We start from the raw sequence: 20490 nt of genomic DNA on the forward strand, positions 1-20490 counted from the left end.
CATGTTCATGGTCCCTAACCTCTTGCCTTTGCTCTCTCCTTTGCAGGCCAGTCGCCAGTCACGCAAGGACAAGCCGTCCTGAGGTTCTCCCCCAGTTCCCATGGTTGCTGGCTCTGCCCTGGCCCCCACCTGCACCCCTTCACTTCTCCCTGTCCTCCCAGGAGCATGGAGGGGGAACAGGTGGGGCCACCCACATGACTGCTTTTTGCAGATCCCACTGACAACTGTGGGATGCCCTGGGCATGGCAAGGCCCCCTTGCCCTTCCTGCACCCACTGTCAGCCTAAACCCTTCTGGGACCCAAGGCAAGGGGATGTGCAGGGGTTGAGGGCTAGAAACAGGGATGCAGGGGCTGGCACCAGGCTGTGGCTGGAGGGGCCAAGGTCTCCCTGGGAGACCCTACAGCCCATTACAGGGACAGAGGTGAAACGTAGTATCCCTAGGCCCACCACCCCTGTTCCCTGTGTGTGGGACTCCCCCACCTGCCCTGTCCTCCTGCTCCTCCCAGGGAAGCCGAGGCAGCATTTTTAAATGTTTCTACTTGTAAATAAAGTGTATTTTTCACTTGCTCTGGGGGTTCTGGCTTCCTCCTCCTACAGTCCACATGCACTGGAACCCTTATCAGGGCCTGAGGGGAGGAAAAGTATGACCTCCTTCTTGTCCTGTCACTGTCCCCATGAACTACACAGGGTGTCCCAAGGCAGGATGCTCACCCAAGGAATCTGCTGTAGCACCAAGCAGTCACAGCGCAGATTTCTTTCCTCTTTTTCTCCTTTAAATTCTTCTCCAGTCGCAACTCCTGCTGTTACAGTGCTTCAAACCCCACCAAACCTGACCATGGGGCTGGGAGCACCTTCTCCATCTTCACACAAGTCCTGCCACAAATGTCCAGGGCTCCAGTGTCTCTGCCCCTTGGAGTACTGCAGGTTCAGCCCCCACAGGTGGTGACACAGGGTTTGTCCCCAGCTCTGCTGTCCTACTCCAGGCCCTGGGGTGAGGACAGGGCCCCTGGTGTCTCCCCGCAGTTGCTGGCATGCTGCTCCACCTCTGCCATGCTGAAGGGCAGCTGACAAATGGGGCAGGACACCCAGGCATCAGGAGACAAGAAAGGACAGGCTGTGGTGGGGTCTTCTCCACACTGAGAGGCGTGCGTGGGGAGCAGATCCAGCAGGAAGCAGCCTGTGGAAAGGGAATGTTGATATGGTTGTCACAGGCTCACTAGTGTTGGGATGATAATGGAGTTTGGACTGATACCCTCCCTGATGGTTCTCATGGCAGCCTGGGAATACACTGTGATGCTCCTCCAGTGCCAGGACACCAGCAGGAGCGATGGGTCCCAGCTACAGAACTGCCACCACTATCCCCATTTGCTGCTCAGTGTCTCCTGGCCAGCAGAGGAACCCCTGCCAAGCACCCACCTGAGCAGATGGGGCAGACACCTGTCTCCCCGTCATTGCTGGCCTGGCCCCTGTCACTCCTCCTGACGCGTCTCTCTCGGGGGCCTCGGGCTCTTCCTTTCACCCTGGGTGTCCTCGAGGTGGCAGCTGGAGCCCTGCAGAGGAGTCACATGCTGAAGGCGCCATATGCCACATTCTGCCAGCCCAGAAGAGTGAAGGGCTGTGCCCAGAACTGTCTGGGAAAGACAGAGTGGTAAATGGCAAGAGTGAACACAGGAGGAAGGCAGTGACCCATGAGATTACCTGCCACCAGGGCTGGGAGCACAGTGCCTTTCCAGCTGCCTGCAGGTGCTTGGAGGAACTGCAAAGACATCCAGTGCAGAGCCTAGGGAAGAGCAGACAGAGGGGAATCAGAGACAGAACAGTTTGGGTTGGAAGAGGTTTTAAAGCTCATCTAGTACCAAGCCCCCCCACACCATGGGCAGGGAACACTTCCCACAAGACCAGGTAGCTCCAAGCCCCATCAAACCTGGCATCAGAACACTTCCAGGGATGGGAGAGCCACAGCTGCTCTGGGCAACCTGTGCTGGTACTTTACCACTCTGACAGGTAAGAATTTCTTTGTAATATCCCATTTAACTCTGTCTTCCGTCAATTTGAAGCCATTGCCCCTTGTCTTGCCCTCCCAAGCCATTGTTCCTCTCCAGTATTTTTTGAGCCCCTTTAGGCAGTGGAAGAGGCTCCCAGTTCTCAGAACCTTCTCCAGGCTAAACAGCCCTGGGTGTCTCAGCCTGTCTCCACAGCAGGAGGGCCCTAGCCCTCAAGCACATTTCCACAGCCTCCTCTGGACTCATTCCAATTGCTCCACACCCTTCTGATGCTAGGGAATCCCAGAGCTGGAGGCAGCTCTGCAGGTCCCACCTAAGCAGAGCAGAGGGGCAGAATTTCCCCCTGCCCTGCTGCCCACAGTGGCTGGGACCAGCCCAGGACACAGCTGTGCAGATTCACCCACCTGGCACTGCAGGGCCTCCCCCATCCTTGTTGAGCGGCTCCGGGTGAGCCTCCAGTGTGCTCGTGCCAGCTCTGGGCCTCAGCGCCTGGTTCCGTGCCGCCAGCAGCACCATCCGGGCAGAGCGGCTCCAGGCAGCCCCTTCCAGCTTCCCCAGGCAGCTCCTCAGCTGCTGCTCCTCCCTGGATCTCCTGAGGATAGGGAGTGTCAGCCTTGCAGCACAACAAAGCTGATGGGAGCTGGGGCTCTGGGGTACGAGGAGGCACCTCAAGGGGCTCCAGGCCACACGGTGCAGGGTCAGGATGGGGGGAACACACCAGGCCACTTACAAGCATGGTTCAGGGAAGGAAGTCTGGTCAAAGGCAGGGCTGGAGCAACAGGGTCTGTCTGAGAGCTCTGCATCCTCCTGTGGGACAAAGGGAGGCCCCAGGCAATCGAGACAGGTACCATGTACCCACCACTCTGGGCACAGCCCCTAGCTCAGCCCAGCAAGCACCTCCCAAGCTTTCCATGGGGCCCCTTCCTGCTGCCTCCCCATGGAGAGGGATACACGGAGGTGTGAGAGACACCTACTGCGTCCAGGGGTGGCCGGGGGGGGTCAGGCTCCTGCTCCTGTGGTGTGCGCAGGCGGATGAAGGAGAGCCCGAAGCGGCTGCACGGACTGAAGGGCTGGCTGCAGGTGAGCCGCACGCGGTCCCACTTCTGCCCCACCGTCAGCTCCAAGAAATCTGCTGTGGGGAGCAGCAGCTGGGGTGGGTGGGGCATGGCATTGACCACCATCCCAACACCACCCCTACCTCTGCTTGTTGCTGTGCCACCCAGGATATCTGGGGGATTATGGGCACAAGAGAGGCTGGGGCAGGGAAGCAGAGCTGGTACAGCTTTCCCGAGGCCATGAACAACCCTGACCCCTGGTCTACCTGCCCTCCTCTCTACCCTCCTATCAGCCACATCCTACCACCAGCCCCATTCCATCATCATCCCCCCTAATCCGCTCTCCCACCACCAGGCCCACAGCTCTTCCCCATGTCTTTTTCCATTGGATCAGTCCTTACCTTCCTTAAACATCCGAACCCCATAGCGATTCTGGTCCAGCTTCGAGTCAGCTGGTGTCATCAGTGTGACAGTGGGCACCAAGGTGAGATAGGGCTGGTCACAGGTCCATGAGGAGCGTCCAACCTCAATCTGCAGGAAGGCGCAGCCGTAGTTCCCTGGGGAGGGGCAAGGGGGTTCAGAGCTGCTGACCCCATTGTGTGGCACAGCCCTGGCTCCTGCACAGGGGTGGGGAACAGGGAAGTACCAATGTCAATGTAGCCAATGGGACTGGCTCTCTCTAGCTGCAGCTCCACACTCAGCTGCCTGCTGTGCTTTTTAGGGCAGCCAAGCCAGGGCCGTATGCCATCTTCACTCAGCAGGTTCTCTGCCGGGTACCTGGGGTCCTGCACACATAGTACAGATACAGCATCATGCACCAACCCTTCCCTAAACACCTTCCCCTCCAGTTCCAGCTTGCTCTGGGCACAGGGGAGAAGCACAGAATTCTCTGGTAGCCTACAGGAACATCACCCCAGTTTGAGAGAGCAAGAATTATGTGAATTGTTGCCCTTCAGCCTAACAAGGAGAGCTAGTTCTGCACTCTGTCACACTCTGACCCACCTGTCCCAAGACCCCAGGAGCTCAAAGGGCTCACTCCCACACCCAGCCCATCAGGGAAAACCCCCAGGCACCTGGGAGGAGAAGGACACCACATAGCTGATTTTAATTGGAGCCATTCAGGAACCTATGGAGACAATACTCTGCCAGAACGCAACTTCCCTTCGTATCCCTCCAGTGCCTGTTGTGGAGAGAGGAGAGTCGGATGAGCTTGGGCATCTCCTGGCTCTGGAACCATTCCGCAACTCCCCAGCCCCATCCCACCGCCTCGGTTCGCCCAGATCTGCCCCGCCACCCCTCAGGTTACTGTCCTAGCAGTAACCCCATATCTGAACTCACAATCCCCCAGCTCCCTTCAGCCATCCCACAACACGAACCCCCATTCTGCCACCCGGGTGCCACCCACTCCAGTGCCCTCAAGTGCTTACCCGCATCTCCCTTCAGCTCTACGGCCCACAAACAACGCCCCACGGCTGGTCTGCTATCGCTATAGCCTCCCCTGTCCTTCTCCACCTTTCCCAGCCCAATTAAACTCCTGGCTCTGCTCTGCAGCCTCCCTATTTCCCAACCCAGTGCTTCACCCCAGCCCCAACCGCACCGATCCCGAATCTCCCGCCGCCCGAATCACGTGATCCTCTGACCGCCGCTCGCGCCTCGCGCCAGCCCCGCTCCGGTCCCGCCGCGGTGCCTGACGGGACAAACGGCCCGCGGGCAACGCCGCGCTCACGGGCGGGCGGAGCTCAGCAGCCATCTGTGCCTTTTCTGCGAGGCGGTGGAGGAAAGAGGCGGGCAAGGACAGGGCGGCGGCCCAGCAGCAGTGCCAGCACTGCGGTGCAAGGCGGCCGGTGCTGCTGACGGGGGCTACACGCCTCCTAGAACTAGGAGCCGGTTCCCAGCCGTGACAGCTCACCGGTTTTATGATCCCGAAGTGGCGCCTGTACCATCTGTTCCGCTCCTCCCCTCTCCTGATTGGCCGCCCCGGCAGCGCCGCGCCCAGCAATTGGCCCAAGGTGCGGCAGCTCGGCCGGTGATTGGCGGGCGGCGGCGGAAGGAGCTGGCCGCTAGGGGGGCGGGGCAAGATGGCGGCCGTACTGGAGGTGGAGGTTGGCGGCCCCGTTGAGCGTGAGGTGGAGGAGGTGCGGGGGACGAGGCCGGGCTAGGGGGAGGTGGGCAGGGCAGGGGAGGCGGGCACATGCTGCGGGGTGAGGAGCTTCAGCGCTGTGGGGTGCTCTGTGAAGGGGAGCTGCACCGGATGTAGGGCCTGGGGGACGCGGTGTCCGGGGGAGCGGGGTAGGGATGTGCGCTGAGGAGCTTGGAGGGTCCCTGCAATGGGACAGCGGCAGCTCTGGGTCACTCTGAACTTGTAGGCCTTTGGGGCAAGTGGGTGTGGGGAGCGTTAGGTGTAGACCCTTGGTTTCGGGATCCTTGATGTGGGAGGACATTGAGGGTCCCGAGGCAGGGTGAAACCGGGAGCTTCGGAGTGCCCATGGGGCAGGAGAGCAGGGTTGGAGGTTCAGCTGTTGTTCCTGGCTTTTAAATGTTCCTGGGGGTGAAAAGCTAGAAAACTGAAAAAAAAAAAAAAAAATCTGTCTGGAAAGATGGAATTGGAAACAGGGTGGGTGCGTCTGTCACAGTGTGCGTGCCACTTTCTGGCCCTTGTGCCCTGGGCTTTGCAGTCGCTCTTCGCCGTCCCCTGTGCTTCATGCTTGGGAGTTTTCCTTCCACTTGTAGAGAACCAGGAGAACCTGGTTCCATCCTGTCTGCACTGTGGGAGCTGTAGCACAGAGGTCATAAGTCACTTAGCTGGTACAGTCAGGTATTTTTCTGTGCCTTTCCTCAAGAATTGGTGGTGTGGCTTAAAAATTTTCAGATGCTGATGTTTGTTTTGGAGAAGATTCCTGTCAGGGCGAAGTTGTGGAGATTCCCTAGTGTATGGCTGAGTTCTGGGAGCTTGTACCTCCTCCCTGTGCTGCCCTGTGTTGCTGCTGGAGAGTGGTGCAGTGAGGTGATGGGGGGATTAAACCACAGATCGGTCACTCTTGAGTTGCTACTGGTTTTATTTTAAGATACTTGGTGACTTTGTATGTAAAAAAGTGGAAGATCCAACTGTCTGATCCTCAGAAGTGAAATTCCCACTTTTCATTCCATCAGGGACTGGCAGAGAGGGCGTCACAAGGAGGCAGTGAATAAGAAGGTGCATAAAGGATTGTGCTTATCCCTGTGATTCCACAAATTGTTGGTACAAAACCTATCTGCTTGTGTTGTCCTGAGGTCATGGCAGCTCTTTGGGCAGAGCAGGTTGCTGATGAGGCACTCATGGTGGGGATCTGAAAACAGTTTAACATTCCACCGGAATAAAGCTGAGTGTCCTGTGGTCCTGGCTCTGCCTGTGGGGAAACAAAACTTTAATTTTCAGTTTGATCAGTTGGGACATTTCTGCTCCCTGCTCCTTGTTCCTGTGTCTTATGAGCAGAAAAAGAGCAGAATTGAAATTCCAAGATCTCTTCAGACTTTCACTAAAGAATATGCCTTGTCCCAACCTGCCTTGCTTGCACTCACAGCTCTGTGGAGATTTATCTTCCCCTTATTTCAGGTTATTCCTGGTAGGTGCTGGGAGACAAAGACTGAGGTTGGGGTAATGGGAAAGGTGAGATCAAGGCTGTCACTTGCTCTGGAGCTTTGAACTGAGATCAGCAGATGCTTATTCTCCATCCTCAAGACGTTCTTCTTGCCTCCTTTGGAGATTTAGAGCATAAGTAGATTACAGCCAGCTCACAGTGGCATGTATATTTGCCCAGAGATCCTCCCAGTTCCCTGGGCTGTGAGGAGTGTGTGGTTCCAGCTTTGGTGTTATCCATGCCAACAGCCTTTGTGTTTTTCTAGAGGGGGTTGTTCTGTGATTGTCCTGGTGGTAGTGATCACAGGTTTGTGGAGGCTTTGGGACATCAGCTTCTGCAGAAAACCAGGGAGTGGCACAAGGTTCTTCCAAAGGCCATGATACCACATCTGAGGAGAGGATTAGACTTTAGTCCTAGATATCCAGTTTCTCCTAGTCATCACCTGGAGGAGGCTGAGGTTTTGAGAGGATAATGAGTTACAGAGGAGACAGAGAACAGAAGAATTGTTCTTAATTCCTTTTTTTTTTTACAAAAAGTTTGTCTGAGAGCTATAGTTGCACACTGGGTCCTGTGCTGGTGTAGCAGCTGGAGGATGTGAAACAGGAGTAGGCTGGTGCTCCACACATGGTAGAGCTGATCATTAGCTGCTTCAGTCACCCAAAATGTTCTTGTCAAACCCCTCTTGCTAAAGGGAGATTTAGAGATTCTGTTCCCTAGCTGTTGGGGTTAGAAAGAGACCTAAAAGACTCAAAAACTGCATGTTAAAATCAGTCAACCCCAAACTAAAAGTGGAATGAATGCTTGCTAGCAAGAGCAGGTGCTTCTTTCACCATTGCTGTACATTTTTAGCCCCAACCCAAAATTTCTGTGCTAAGAAAGTGGAGATCAAGGAGGAGTTAACTGGCAGGTCTGACTCAGGGTGGCTGCTCTGCCAAATCCTGTCTGACAGTCATCAGATCCCTCCCAACATCCCTTCTGTCACGTCTTGGCCCCCCCTTAATAAAGTTATTTCAGGAGCTTGGAGCTCTGAGGAATCTGGTGAAGCTCAGTCCTTGTAATTGAGAGAAAATTGTGTCCAGGGCCTTGGATCTCTGGTTGACTTGGGAGCATGGCTTGGAAGAAGTCTGCTTTGAGCAGTGCCATAAGTATTTCCACAGGGCTGGGGCTGAGGCAGCTTGAATGCATTTGCTAAAAGACTGGAGATTCAGGGAAGATGCCGAAGGAAAGAGGCTGGTAAATATCCCAGTCTCTAAGATGGGACCAACACTGTGGATGGAGTGGCTGCTGGTGTGGTACAGGGAGTTAACTGTAAAGGAATGAAAATTATTGTGTGGTTGGAAGATGCTTGTCAAACGTCTTCATCCAGCAAGGGTGGGGCAGAGCCTGGGAGGAGTGGAAGTCTTGTGGGGGGAGGCAGTGGGAGCACCCTGGCGACTCCCAGAGCTTGTAGAGGGATTGACAGCTCCCTGTGCTGGAGTCAACAAGCACTAGGGGTTTCTCAGCTTCTCCTGTGTGCAGTGACTAGCAAACATTTTAAAATCTCCTTTTTTCCTGTTTATTTGGAGCAGTTCTTGCTCCAGATTATGTCACAGCTACTGAACTGATGGATCCGGACATGGCTGCTTTAGGATCAGAGGTGCTTGAGGAATTTGGTGTGGATACAAACACCCTTCTTGGTGTCAGGTTGTCAACCCCAGTGAACAAGCCAGTGAGTTCCAACAAGGACTTTCATAACTTTAGATCTTGCATCTAAGTCCTGAAGTGTTTCTTCAGGACTTGATTCTTAAGGGCTGAATTTCTCACAGGTGTAGCTCTGGGGTGAAGCTCAGCAGATGTTCCACATCAGGCAGACGCACTGCTGAGGTGTGTTTTTCCCTGCCTCCTCACCCTGGGGGATAATTAGGTGCCACAGAAGCAAGGAGACAGCTGTGCATGCTCTGCTGAGCCTGTGATCAGAGCTGCTGCCTGAGAGACACCTGTGTGCTGGTAGAGGTGACTGCTGTACCGCGCTGGGGAGAGCCCCAGCACAAAGGCTGGATCCAAGCCTGTGGCCCTGTACCCAGTGGGGTGTGGTGGAGCTTGTTCCTGTGTACACATCTCCAGTGTGTGCAGGAAAGAGTGATAACAGTCTATGCTTGTTTCCAACCTTCATCTCCAACACCTCAGCAATACTGGAGTATCTCCAGCACTGTGAGGATTTGTGAACCCCATGTGTTTGTATGTTCCCAGCCCAGATGAGCTGCTCTTGGTTTAATCTGAGTTTGTGTCTCACCAAGAAAAGGTGATGGGAAGAGCTGTGGGACTCCCTCCCCAGTGCTGTGGGTCAGGGTGTGCTGCCTGGTCAGTGAGCCTGTGTGGGGACATGACTGGTGCTGGAGGCTCCTCAGCAGTTAGGTGAAGATACTGAGGGAAGATTTTGCCCAGAGAAGCTGTGAACTCCCCATCCCTGGATGTGTTCAAGGGCAGGTTGGATGGTGTTTGGAGCAACCTGGTCTAGTGGAGGTGTGCCCACAGGAGAAAGGTTGGAGTAAAGTGAGCTTTAAGGTCTCTCCAACTCAAAGCATTCTGTGGTTCTATTATTCTATATTAAGCTCCAGGTGAAAGCAGAAATGCAGTGTTGAAACTCCCCTTAATCCTACCTTGTCCAGCAGTGAGAGTATTCACACTTTTTATGAATCTTACTGGAGAAAATAAGCTACAAATATTGTCAATCATCATTATATATTGTATATATTATATATATATTGTCAATCATCACTAATAACAGCAGGTTCCCTTTGCTCTCAGTAACTCCTGCCTGTGACGTTTGGGAGGAATTTCCAATTATCTCAGCAAGCAAGGCCTAAATATTTCTTTTACTGTGATTTTGCAATTTCTTTGGCACTGATTTTTTTGCTGGTGTGTGACATGCTGCCCCCTGTCCTGCAGCCTAGTGGGATTTTGGACTCCCACCACTGGTGAGAGCATTGGCTTCACTGGGGTCACCACTCTGTGCCCTGAGACACCTGGCTGGGTTGTGAATGTGGGATTTAAGCAAATTCTCTGGTTCTGGTCACATGGGATGGTGGACAGAGCCTCAGCTCCCATAAAATAAGTGTAAGTGGCAGAGGAGCAGGGGAGTCTCTGCTCTTCCCAGGAGGATGAAGGACAGCTCTGGTCTCTGCTGGCACTGTGGGCATGTTCAGGTTTCTTATTTAAAGCATCTGAATGCAGAGTTTTACAGCAGAGGATTTCATGGCTGGTTTTTTTTTTTTTTTCTTCCCTAGGTCGATCTTTCACACTTGTCCCCAGAGGAGAGATGGAGGTGAGTGTTTTGGGAGCTGCTTTGGAGCATACAACTCAACTGAGCTCCTGCTGCTGACCAGAGCTAGCAGCAGCACAGCCTGTGATCACAGTGGGGCAGGAAAGGGTCACCATTTTTTGATGGGGGGAAGTATGAACTGTCTTAAAAGGCAATAATATTTTTTTTTTCTTAAACTGCTGCTAAATATAGAATCACAGAGTAGTTTAGGTTGCAAAAGCCCCTGAGATTATAGAGCACTGCTGGGGTCACTGAACTGGGGGAAACTAAACCATGTCCCCAGATGCCACATCTACATGTCTGTTAAATCCCTTCTGGGATGGGGACTTCACCACTGCCCTGGGCAGCCTGTGACTGGGCTGGACAGTTCTTTCTGTGTAGAAATTTTCCCAATATCCATCCTAAACCTCCCCTGGCACAGCCTGAGGCCATTTTCTCTTGTCCCTTCACTTGTTACCTGGAAGATGAGCCCAACCCCTGCCTGGGTCCACCCTCCTGTCAGGACCTTGTAGAGAGTAAGAAGATTCCCCCCCAAGCCTCCTTTTGTCCAAGCTGAGCACCTCCAGCTCCCTCAGCCATTTCTCACCAGAGTTGTGCTCTTGACCCTTGTCCAGCTCTTTTACTCCTCTCTGGACACCCTTCAGTGTCTGTCTTACAGTAAGGGGCCTGAAAAATTCCTCTTTCTCCCTTATCCAGAGCAGTTTAATCCAGATGCTTATTGAAAATCACAGTCAGACTGGATTCTCAGTATTGTACCAGAACAGGCTGGGGGCTGACTTGCTGGAGCAGCTCTATGGAGAAGAACCTGGAGATCCTGGTGGACAATAAGCTGTCCCTGAGCCAGCAGTGCCCTGGGAACCAAGGAGGCAATGGGATCCTGGGATGCATTGGGAATAGCATTGCCAGCAGGTGGAAGGAGGTGATCCTGCCCCCCTGCTCAGCCCTCGGAAGGCACCTCTGGAGTACTGCGTCCAGTTTTGGGCTCCTCTGGACAAGAGAGGCTTGGAGCTCCTGGAGAGGGTCCAGTGGAGGTTATAGAGATGATGAAGGAAATGGAGCATCTCTCTTATGAGGAAAGGCTGAGGGAGCTGGGGCTGTTTAGCCTCAAGATGTGAGTGAGAGGGGACCTCATCAGTCTGTCAGTGTCTGCAGGGAGGGATCAGAGCATGGACCAGGCTCTGCTTAGTGCTGCCCAGAAATAGGACAAGAAGCCACAGGCAGAAACAGATGCATGTTCTTCTGAAACAGGAGGAAGAACTTCTTTCCTCACCTGAACATGAGGAAGAACTTCTTTCCTGTGCAGCAAGTGAGCACTAGAACAGATTGCTCAGAAAAGATGTGGAGTCCCCTCACTGGAGATATTCCAGAGCCATCTGGATGCAATCTTGTGCTCTGTGCTCTAGAAAAATCTTGCCTGAGCCAGGAGGTTGGAGCAGATAATTCACTGTGATGCCTTCTAACCTGGTTTTGTGATTCTATGTTAGTTTCTAGAGAATGACTTAAAATCAGATAATTTGGCACATTTTTTAGGTTTGGATTTTTTGTTTCCTCTAACTTCTTGAACAGTGTTCTCACCTAGAGACCAAGACATAAGGACATCACAGCTTTTAATTCCACCTTGTTTTTTGCTCAAACAGCACAAGCTGGGCAAAGAAACCCAGTCTGGCAAGTATCAGTCTGGAAATCACTGGAAATCCAGAATGCTCAGAGTGGAGAGGAGCAATTTGCTGGGGTTTGTGGGTTTTGCTAGGTGTCAGCTGTTCTCCCCACTCTCCATTCTGACCCTTCCAGCCTTTCCCTTGTTGGACAAAAGGGAGAACAGAGTTAGTGGTTCCAAAACTGGGCTGAGGGTTTGGTATTAAGAATTAGCACACACTCTGGGTCAAACAGTTGCAATGTGCTCTAGAAAGACGCTGCTTGATCAGGAAGGCTGAGAGAGATGACCCCACTGGTGATCCCTTCTAACCTTGCCCACTCTGGGATTGTGAGTTATGTTGACTGTGCACTCCATATTCATTAGTCCAGGTTCATCAGTGGGAGTTCACCTCCTTCACGCTCAGATGGGCAAAGTGTTGTTCTTGGCTTTCACAGCGTAGAAACGAGCTGCTCCCAGAGCAGCCTTTTGTCCTTTCCCTTCTGGATTGTTCACAAACACAATAGTGCTGTTCTTCCATCTGGTCTTCCTGGCTCTCCTGAGGTGTTTGCAGTCTGTGCCAGCATGCTCTTCAGCTTACCTTCATCCCTTCAGCGTGCCTTTCCCTGCTTGTTGCAGGGTGGAGCACGTCCGGATGCACGCCAAGCACCGCGGGCACGAGGCCATGCATGCCGAGATGGTGCTGATCCTCATCGCCACGCTGGTGGTGGCACAGCTCCTCCTGGTTCAGTGGAAGCAGCGGCACCCTCGCTCCTACAATGTGAGTTACCCCCACAGCTGGGTGGGAGTGTTGGTGAGAGAAAAGCGTTCCTGGTTTTCCTGTTGTGTGGTGTTGTGATTCCCTTGTTTCTCCCAGCACCTGGGGGCTTCTAGCTGGGGATGAGGATGGATGAACCTGAAGGCCTCGGGTTTCTGTTGGAAATGATGCAAATAACTCGGTGTGACATAATGCTTTAGCATCTGGAAAGGACAAGCAGATCCTGGCGGTTGTCCTGAGGGAAGCTGCGTTTTGTGTGCCTTCTTTGGAAGCAGTGGGGGTTCTTGCTGCTGGCAGCCTGGGTTTGATGGCACCTGCAGCACTCTGAGCAGCCCTGCCACTTGATGCCACCAGCTTGTCTGGGTCTGTTAGTTATCTGACACAACTTCACTCTGATCTCATAATAATAATAATGATGATGATTTAATGTTTCCATGTAGTACCTGTAGTCCTTTGTGAACTTTAAACCAAACCTGTTTGCCTGTTTCCCTCCAGCAGCACTGTGGGAGCTCAGCTGCACGGCTGTAGATCCTTTTGGGAATAGGCTGTAGTGCAGAGGCAAGCCCAGACCTTCTAGCCTTGTGTAATACCTGTCTGAGGTGTCTATGGTTGCTGTGTTGGGACCCTGGGAAGGTGAAGGTTTATGTAGCTGCCTTATAACAATTGTGTGGATCATCTCTCATACATTCCTCTGGAGATGATTCCTCTATGTTCTCCTGCCAGCTGTACCTTTTACTAACAAAAATCACATGGCTGCTCCCTCTGACTCCCTCACAAAATCACAGAACTGTTTGGGTTGGAAAAGCCCTATGAGATCATTGAGTCCAACTGTTCCTTCTGCATTGCCAAGCACTGCACTAAATCATGTTCCCAAGTGCCACGTCCACACAGCTTTTAAATCCCTTTAGGGGTGGTGACTCCATCACTGCCCCTGGCAGCCTGTGCCAGGGTTTCACCACCCTTTCTGGGAAGACACTTTCCCAATATGCAACCTCTAACCTTCTCTGGTGAAACTTGAGGCCTTTTCCTAATGTCCTGTCACTTGTTACCTGGGAGCACAGACTGACTGGACCCCACTTGGCTATAAGCTCTTTTCAGGTAGATGCAGAGAGCAGGAAGGTGCTCCCTGAGCTTTCTTTTCTCCAGGCTGAGCCTCCCCAGCTCCCCCAGTTGCTCCCTATCTGACTCCTGTGCTGAGCTTTGAGCTCTTCTCTAGGTGCCACAGGTCAAACCTCCCCAGGTTCCTGATGCACTTCAGGGCCATTTGATGCAGGCAGGAGAATGGCTGCCACGGCTGACAGGGTGTTTCTTATGTTTGAGAAGCAGAGAACCAGCTCCAAATGCCTTTCCTCTGTTCCTGCAGATGGTGACCCTCTTCCAGATGTGGGTAGTGCCTCTGTATTTCACTATCAAGCTGAACTGGTGGCGGTTCCTGGTGATCTGGGTGCTCTTCTCAGCAGTCACAGCTTTTGTCACCTTCCGGGCAACTCGAAAGCCTCTGGTACAGACAACACCCAGGTTCGTCTACGTTCCTGGGGAAATTCCTCAGCCCCAGGGCAACCATTCCAAGAGATCCTTGGAATGGTTACAGATGTGTGCTACAAATGTGTGTTAGCTTTGCTGCCTGAGACTGTGAGAGCCCTGCACGTGTGAAAGGGTGTGAATCACTTAACTGATTGCTGGCAGCTAGGCCGGTATACCTGGTGCCTGGGTGGAGGGTGAAAAGGTGGATTCCACGTGGGCTGGTGTCCTCACCCAAGGCATTCCCAGCATGCAGCACGCTTCTTTAGGCCTTTGGAGATCATGAGTATCCTAGTTTGGAAGTCAAGACTGTGAGCAGCCTGTTGGATTAGGAATGTAAAGCTCTTGGCCATGTGTAGGGGTAGGTGAAGTGTCTGCCAAAACACAACAGGTGTGAAAAATAAAACTCTTCAGATGATTGGCACACTTTCATTCAGGAAAAAAATGAAGTCATTAAACTCTTTGTTTTCATTCTTTACAGGCTGGTTTATAAATGGTTTCTGCTAATATACAAGATCAGCTATGCTACTGGGATCGTTGGGTACATGGCTGTCATGTTTACACTTTTTGGTCTTAACTTATTATTCAGGTGAGTGAATCTTTCAGCTTCCACTCTGGGAATGATGGGGTGGAACACACCTTTGGCTATTACTCTGGAAAAACAGTTTAGTTGGCAATCTGATTAATGGGGCCAAAGAGACTGCTGGGAGGGTCACAGGTGAGGTGCTGGTCTGGGTTGCTGGAGAGCCCTCCTTCCAGCTCACTTGTTGGCAGCTCCCCCAGCTCTGTGGTGTCCAGCCTGGGGGCAGCAGTGGCTTTTTTTTTTGTTGTTTTTGTTTTGTTTTGTTTTGTTTTTTTTTGTTTTTTTGTTTTTTGCTATACTGCTAGAAGCAGCCAGTCCATGGGTGGTGGCAGAGGACTCTAGCCCAAACCAGCTTTATCATTAGAGAGGTCGACTACTTTTCTGGAATAATATATTCTCTGGATTATGATTAAAGTGTCTTTGCCCTCAAAAAAACCCTGTTGATGGTTTTTCTGTTGTAGAATCAAACCAGAAGATGCAATGGACTTTGGCATCTCCCTCCTCTTCTATGGTCTTTACTACGGAGTGCTGGAACGGGACTTTGCTGAGATGTGTGCAGATTACATGGCCTCTACCATCGGGGTGAGTTCACAATGGACTGTCCCCCAGGCCAGAGCTGTGCCCCATATCAGGGGACTTGAAACGTTGATCTCAGCAGCAGCTTTATCTTCCCTCAAATGGGAATTCTCTCCCCCTCAAGGAAAGGTCCCTGGATCTAATGTAACAAGAGTTGCTCTGAGATCCTTCCTGAAGAGTGCAGCCTCTGAAGGGTCCCATCTCCAGGACAAGAAGTTTTTCCCTTTGAGGGTGGTGAGGCTCTGACACAGATTGTGCTGCCCCATCCCCTGGAAGTGTTTCAGGCCAGATTGGATGGGATTTGGAACAACTTGGATTAGTGGAAGGTGTCCCTGCCTATGGAAGGAGGTTGGAACTGGGTGATCCTCAAGGTCCCTTCCAACCCAAGCCATTTTCTGATTCTGTGGAGAAGGAATGATCTATTTAGCCCTGCTAACTGACAAATATTTCTTTTCTTGGGCCTTTAAAATCTCCAGTGTCAACGAACACTCCCATTTGTGGCACCACTTTGCTTGCATTAACTTGTGACATGCAGCCACCAGGGAAGGATTCACACTGTGGGCTTGCTTCCTTCCTTGTGCCTGCTGCAACTTTAGCTGTCCCTGTGGACAGAGGACGCAGTGGCCTAAAATCTATAGACCACTCACCTAGTATCAAAATAACCCACTCTACCAAAAATACATGACCTAGGACACCAGTAGAGTAGATCATGTTTCTTCTTTTCAGCAGCTGTTTAGGGTCTTGGACTTTGTATTTCCTTCTTTCTGAACTTTCTGCTGCTGCTCCATGAGGTTCTGCTCCAGTCTGTGGCCTGCCACAGTAGGACACCTTGGCACAGCTCAGGTCTCTTAGATTCTCAGGGCTCTCAGAGCAAAGCTGTGCAAGGCTCTGCCAGAGGCATGTTTTGCTGCTGATACTAAACCAGGAGGAGCTGTGACCTTCTTGGAGGGCTGGACAGATAAGAGCTGGGCAAGCACCAGCTATGTGAAATTTAACAGGGGTACATGCCAGATTTCCCTCCTGGGATGGTATAATCCTGGTTATAGGTACAAATTTGGGAACAAGAGTCTGGAGAGAGTTCTCTGAAAGGGATTAGGGAGTTTGCATTGACAGCAAGTTGAATATGAGTCAGTAGTGTGTCCTGGCAGCTAAAATGGGCCAGCTGTGTCCTGAGGTGCATCAGGTACAGCATCACTGTGTGGGCAGGGGTGGTAGCTGTCCAGCAATAAGCCACAAGGAAATGGAGAGAAGCTGAATCGGGAGATGTGCAGGTTGGATATGGGGTAAAGGTTATTTATCCAGGGGAAACAAGCTCCCCAGGGACAGGATCATGTCATCAAGTCTGCCAGAGCTCAGAGAATCCCTTAGTCATATGGTTTAGCTTTAGGTAATTGACTCAACAATCCTGAGGGGTCCCTCACAGCTGGAGTGTGTGGGACCTGGCTTTGTGCCCACATTCTCTGTGCTGTGTTAGGCCTGGGCTGAGCCAGCAGGCTTGGAGAGGGTGGCTGCTCTGTGCTTTGCTGAATGAGTGTCAGGGACCTGCAGGGCTGAAGGTGAGGGCTGTACCTGACTAGCAGCCCTAGGTTGCCATTTTGGGTCAAAGCTGTGACCTCCAGCCTGTCCTCTCTCTCCCAGGTGCACGGCCCTGGCAGGCAGCTGAAAACCCAGGTGGCTGTTGGGGAGCAAAGAGGGGTGGCCCCTCAACATGTGCATGGGGCTGGGGTGTGATGGGCCACTGCATCACTGAGCAGCTGTCCTGTTGTAGTTGTTTCCAGCAGCCGGACCTGTAACAAGGTTTTTAAGCCCCAAAGGCCAAGGCTGGACTCGTGGGGCACTGAGCCCAGCCCTCCTTAGAGCTTAGCTGTGCCACCTGGGTGTGGGACACGTGCCCTGCCACTGTCACCGCTCTCCCTGTGCTCTGCCCTCGCTCAGTTCTACAGCGCCTCAGGGATGCCCACCAAGCACCTCTCCGACAGCGTCTGCGCCGTCTGCGGCCAGCAGATCTTCGTGGATGTCAACGAGGAGGGGATCATTGAGAACACCTACCGCCTCTCCTGCAACCACGTGTATCCTTCTCTGCAGGTGCCAGCCCCCTGCCTCACTGGCCTCACGCTGGGGTGGGCAGCAGGGAGCTCCTGCCCCGTGGCTTCTCCTGCACTGTGTGAAGAAATGCCTGTTCTGGGACTCGGGGCTGTTCAGCTGAATTTGCATGTGATCTGTGCCTGTGTCATCACTGACTTGGCATGGGAAGAGGTGTCCCTGAAATTACTTCATAGCCACTCACGAGTGGTATTTCCTCTTCCTTCTCCTCCCCAGCTACCTCAGCTGAGTCATGGAGCTGCACCTCAGTTTTTACCTGCTTTTGAGAAATCTGCTGTGACCCATTTGCTGGCAGCGCCCCTGGCAGATATTTTGGTGGAAGTGATGGTGTGAGGTCAGGATGTGAGGCATCCCTGCTCCATGCCACACTGGCCCCTCATCAGAAATGCATTGCAGTGGGTCCCAAATGTCCATAAGGAAGAATTGCGGGGAAACACTGCTGGCCTCCCTATGAAAACACCCCCTGGTCCAGCATAGCTGGTTGCTACCTGCTCTGGCCAGCAGGTTCTTCCTTCTCCAGAACTCCTCCAGGGTTTCTAGCATGCTGGAGTCACTTAGCCCTTCCTGTCAGCTGATTGTTGGGAAGTGGGTTTTGAAACTGGTAGTCCTGGTTGGTGCTCAGCCCCAGCTGGGGCAGCGAGCCAGGGTTTTTTCCCCGTGGTGATTCAGTGTGGAGATGGGATGTGCTCTGGCACTGTGTGTTAAAGCCTGCGAGGTGATTTCCAAACTGGCCCTGAGCAAAGGTCATGCTGGCAAAACTCAGAGCCTAAATTTAACTCTTGGGAACTGTTGGTGAGATTTATGGCTGACACTGCAAGGGCCTAGGACTGCAGCGTCTTGGGGTGGTGTGGCTGCCCGAGGAGCTGGTTGGTAGTCCTGGTAGTCCTTGGGGGTGACGGCTGACTGGGTACTCCTGCACTGATTGCTCCAGAGCTGACAAGAAAGTGACTCCTGTTGCTGCTCCCTGGCATTCTTCCATGGTTTGAACAGCAGAGATATTCTGGGGAAAGTTTATTCATTCAGTCACCCCTGTACATGGCAGAGTCAGCTGCAGCCACCTCATGTTTTCCTGTAACTTCTCCAGGCTGTGCTCAGGTTGTACAAATCCCTGTGACAGAGCATAGCAGGCACCTGTAAGTCAGACCCTTACAGTGAAATTCCTTAAATGTTAATCTCCAGGAAGCCTTTGAAGAAGGCTTCCAAAATGCATGCAGTTTGCAGAGCTCTCCCAGACTATCCAAACCTTTCCAGTGCTTGGGCACCATCACTGAAGAGTTTCAATCTCCGTGGTGCCCATGCACTGGTCAGGGCCTTCATGCTGCCACCCTGGCTCCGTCCTGCTGCCCCATGAGCTCTTTCTGCTGTCCCTGGAAGCTGCTACACCTTCTAGGAAAGGGTTGTGGTTGTGCAATGCCCCATCCTCACATGGTGGGATGTTTCTGTGGCTTTGGGGGGACTTCCTTGGGCTTGGTGGTTTCCTCCACACTGAGCTGTGTATCCCCCTCTTCTTCCAGTTCCCCTTAACATGCCACTCCTCAGGTTTCACGAGTTCTGCATCCGGGGCTGGTGCATTGTCGGGAAGAAGCAGACATGTCCATACTGCAAAGAGAAGGTGGATCTCAAGAGGATGTTCAGTAATCCGTATCCTTTCTCCTGCTAGGAGCCAGCACTTTGGGAAGGGAAGTGGTGGGTAAAGCACACAAAGGGCAAGAGGCTTTCCTGGCACCCTGAGTAGGTCTCTGCAGTGTGTGGCTGTGGCAGAGACCCTGCAAAACCCAAGACAAGCCTGGCTACAGCTGTCCCTCCATGAGGACCCATGTCTGTCCTTCCCTGGGTGCTTGTCCATCCCTCCCTGGGCACCTCTGTTCTCTGTCCCTGCTTTGGGGCACCTTTGGGTGGGATCTGGGTGGGCCATGCTCTTCTCATCCATTTCCCCTGAGCTCTTTAACTCCTTCCTGCCCAGCTGGGAGAGGCCACATGTCATGTACGGGCAGCTGCTGGACTGGCTGCGCTACTTGGTGGCCTGGCAGCCAGTGATCATCGGACTGGTCCAGGGAATCAACTACATCCTGGGGCTGGAGTAAGGGCAGGCGGTGGGGAGCCGCGGAACCACGAGAGGACATTGCCACCGGGGATGCTGGCTTTGCTCCGTCACCTCTCAGGACCTTGGCCACCCACAAGGACAGCAACAACATCGGGGCCCCTCCTGCTGGGGCTAGGGGAGGATTTTTTTAAAAAGCAATTATTTTAATGAGCATATTTAAAACTTTCTATTGCAGCCAAAAAGAGACACTTGTCCCCTTTCCCTGCCCCTCTCTGGCCCTTTGCAGTGCCCTGCTGGGCTGAGCTTTGGGCTGGGGCTGTTCTCCAGCTCCCTCCTGTCACTCTGTCAGGGGAGGCTGTGGGGAGAAGGCTTTGTTGGCTCCAATGCCAGCACCCTGGAGCAGCCTTGCTGGCAGTGAGGATGGGATATGGGGGCTGTGGAGGAGAGGCTGGAGCCCAGCACCTTGAAAGAGGAGATCGAAGGTCACCTGGCTACTCCCAGCTCCAGGTCCGCTCTGGGCACCATGGGTATGCCAGCAGGAACCAAGGTGCTCTCTGGCGTGGTGATGGTGGGCTCTGCCTCGGGGAACCCTTTTGTATGCTCCCAAATTTTCTGTGTTCCTCCCTGAAGTCCAGCAGTGTCCCCTGACTGCTCAGGGGGGCTCAGCCAAGGCGTGGAGCGGGGCCAGTGCTGTTCCTCTCTGTGCCCTTTTGGGTGACGGTCACGGTACGTCAAGAGCAGCCAAGAGCGGGTGCCCCGCCCCAGGGCGCCGGTCCGCCCTCACTGGGTATTGCTCTTGGCACTGGAATAAAAGGGATGGAGTGAAGGTTGGGCTGGTGCTGGTGTTTCCCTGCCCCAGCATTATTCCATGACATCCTCCTGGCCATGCTGGTAGGAGCCATGCCAAACTTCTGCTGGTACAAGTGGCCTTGGGCTCAGTTTTGGTAGCGGGTGGGGGAAAAGTCCCCAATCCCAGGGCCAGCAGTGATTTTTGGCATGTGGAGACTTGAGTTGTATTCCCTGAGGGTCTGGTGGAGGGCTACAAGGCAGCTCCTGGCTCAGGGGATTTGGGAAGTGGCCACAGTGGTGGCATAGCTGTGGGTGCTGTGTGGCCTGTGTTCCCCCTGGGAAGCCCCAGCGCCATGCTACATCCTCTGAGTTTTCTTTTGGGTGAAACCACATTGCAGTATTGTGCCAAACACTGAAATAAGAGCCCTGGAAATGGAGACATGGCCCTGGGTTTTTCTTGATCGTCTTCCCTGCTTCAGGGTAGGG

General features: G+C 53.1%; 3 protein-coding genes across 19 annotated transcripts in view; 2 read left to right on the forward strand and 1 right to left on the reverse strand.

Annotated features, from left to right (window-relative positions):
- Nucleotides 1-568, forward strand: part of NUMA1 (nuclear mitotic apparatus protein 1) — a 20998-nt gene extending 20430 nt beyond the window's left edge. For all 6 annotated transcript variants that reach the window (XM_056503226.1, XM_056503244.1, XM_056503252.1 and 3 more), the window contains one exon: nt 47-568. In XM_056503226.1, the coding sequence (XP_056359201.1) occupies nt 47-82 (36 nt within the window). In that variant the 3' untranslated portion in view covers nt 83-568. The remainder of the gene's footprint in view (nt 1-46) is intronic.
- On the reverse strand, nt 521-5121 carry XNDC1N (XRCC1 N-terminal domain containing 1, N-terminal like). 6 transcript variants are annotated; one of them, XM_056503294.1, is made up of 10 exons: nt 4969-5121; nt 4133-4239; nt 3706-3844; nt 3461-3616; nt 2979-3136; nt 2735-2811; nt 2409-2596; nt 1700-1781; nt 1418-1551; nt 521-1178 (listed from the first exon to the last, which is right to left on the reverse strand). In XM_056503294.1, the coding sequence occupies exons 2-10, from the start codon at nt 4175-4177 to the stop codon at nt 976-978; spliced, it is 1182 nt and encodes a 393-aa protein (XP_056359269.1). In that variant the 5' UTR covers nt 4178-4239; nt 4969-5121; the 3' UTR covers nt 521-975. The 6 variants fall into 6 exon arrangements, with proteins under 6 accessions (XP_056359269.1, XP_056359285.1, XP_056359259.1 ...); XM_056503310.1 differs by having other exon boundaries at nt 2979-3133; nt 4969-5033; XM_056503284.1 differs by having other exon boundaries at nt 4657-4988.
- RNF121 (ring finger protein 121) lies at nt 4720-20441 on the forward strand. 7 transcript variants are annotated; one of them, XM_056503340.1, is made up of 9 exons: nt 4720-5068; nt 9943-9980; nt 12250-12391; nt 13752-13906; nt 14391-14498; nt 14954-15074; nt 17004-17137; nt 18711-18812; nt 19135-20441. In XM_056503340.1, the coding sequence occupies exons 1-9, from the start codon at nt 4976-4978 to the stop codon at nt 19253-19255; spliced, it is 1014 nt and encodes a 337-aa protein (XP_056359315.1). In that variant the 5' UTR covers nt 4720-4975; the 3' UTR covers nt 19256-20441. The 7 variants fall into 7 exon arrangements, with proteins under 7 accessions (XP_056359315.1, XP_056359323.1, XP_056359341.1 ...); XM_056503348.1 differs by having other exon boundaries at nt 4757-5068; nt 17004-17153; nt 18686-18812; XM_056503366.1 differs by having other exon boundaries at nt 5064-5194; nt 17004-17153; nt 18686-18812.
- Nucleotides 20442-20490: the final 49 nt, after the last annotated feature.

This window comes from Oenanthe melanoleuca, chromosome 1, assembly GCF_029582105.1.
Source record: "Oenanthe melanoleuca isolate GR-GAL-2019-014 chromosome 1, OMel1.0, whole genome shotgun sequence".
Classification (NCBI taxonomy): domain Eukaryota; kingdom Metazoa; phylum Chordata; class Aves; order Passeriformes; family Muscicapidae; genus Oenanthe; species Oenanthe melanoleuca.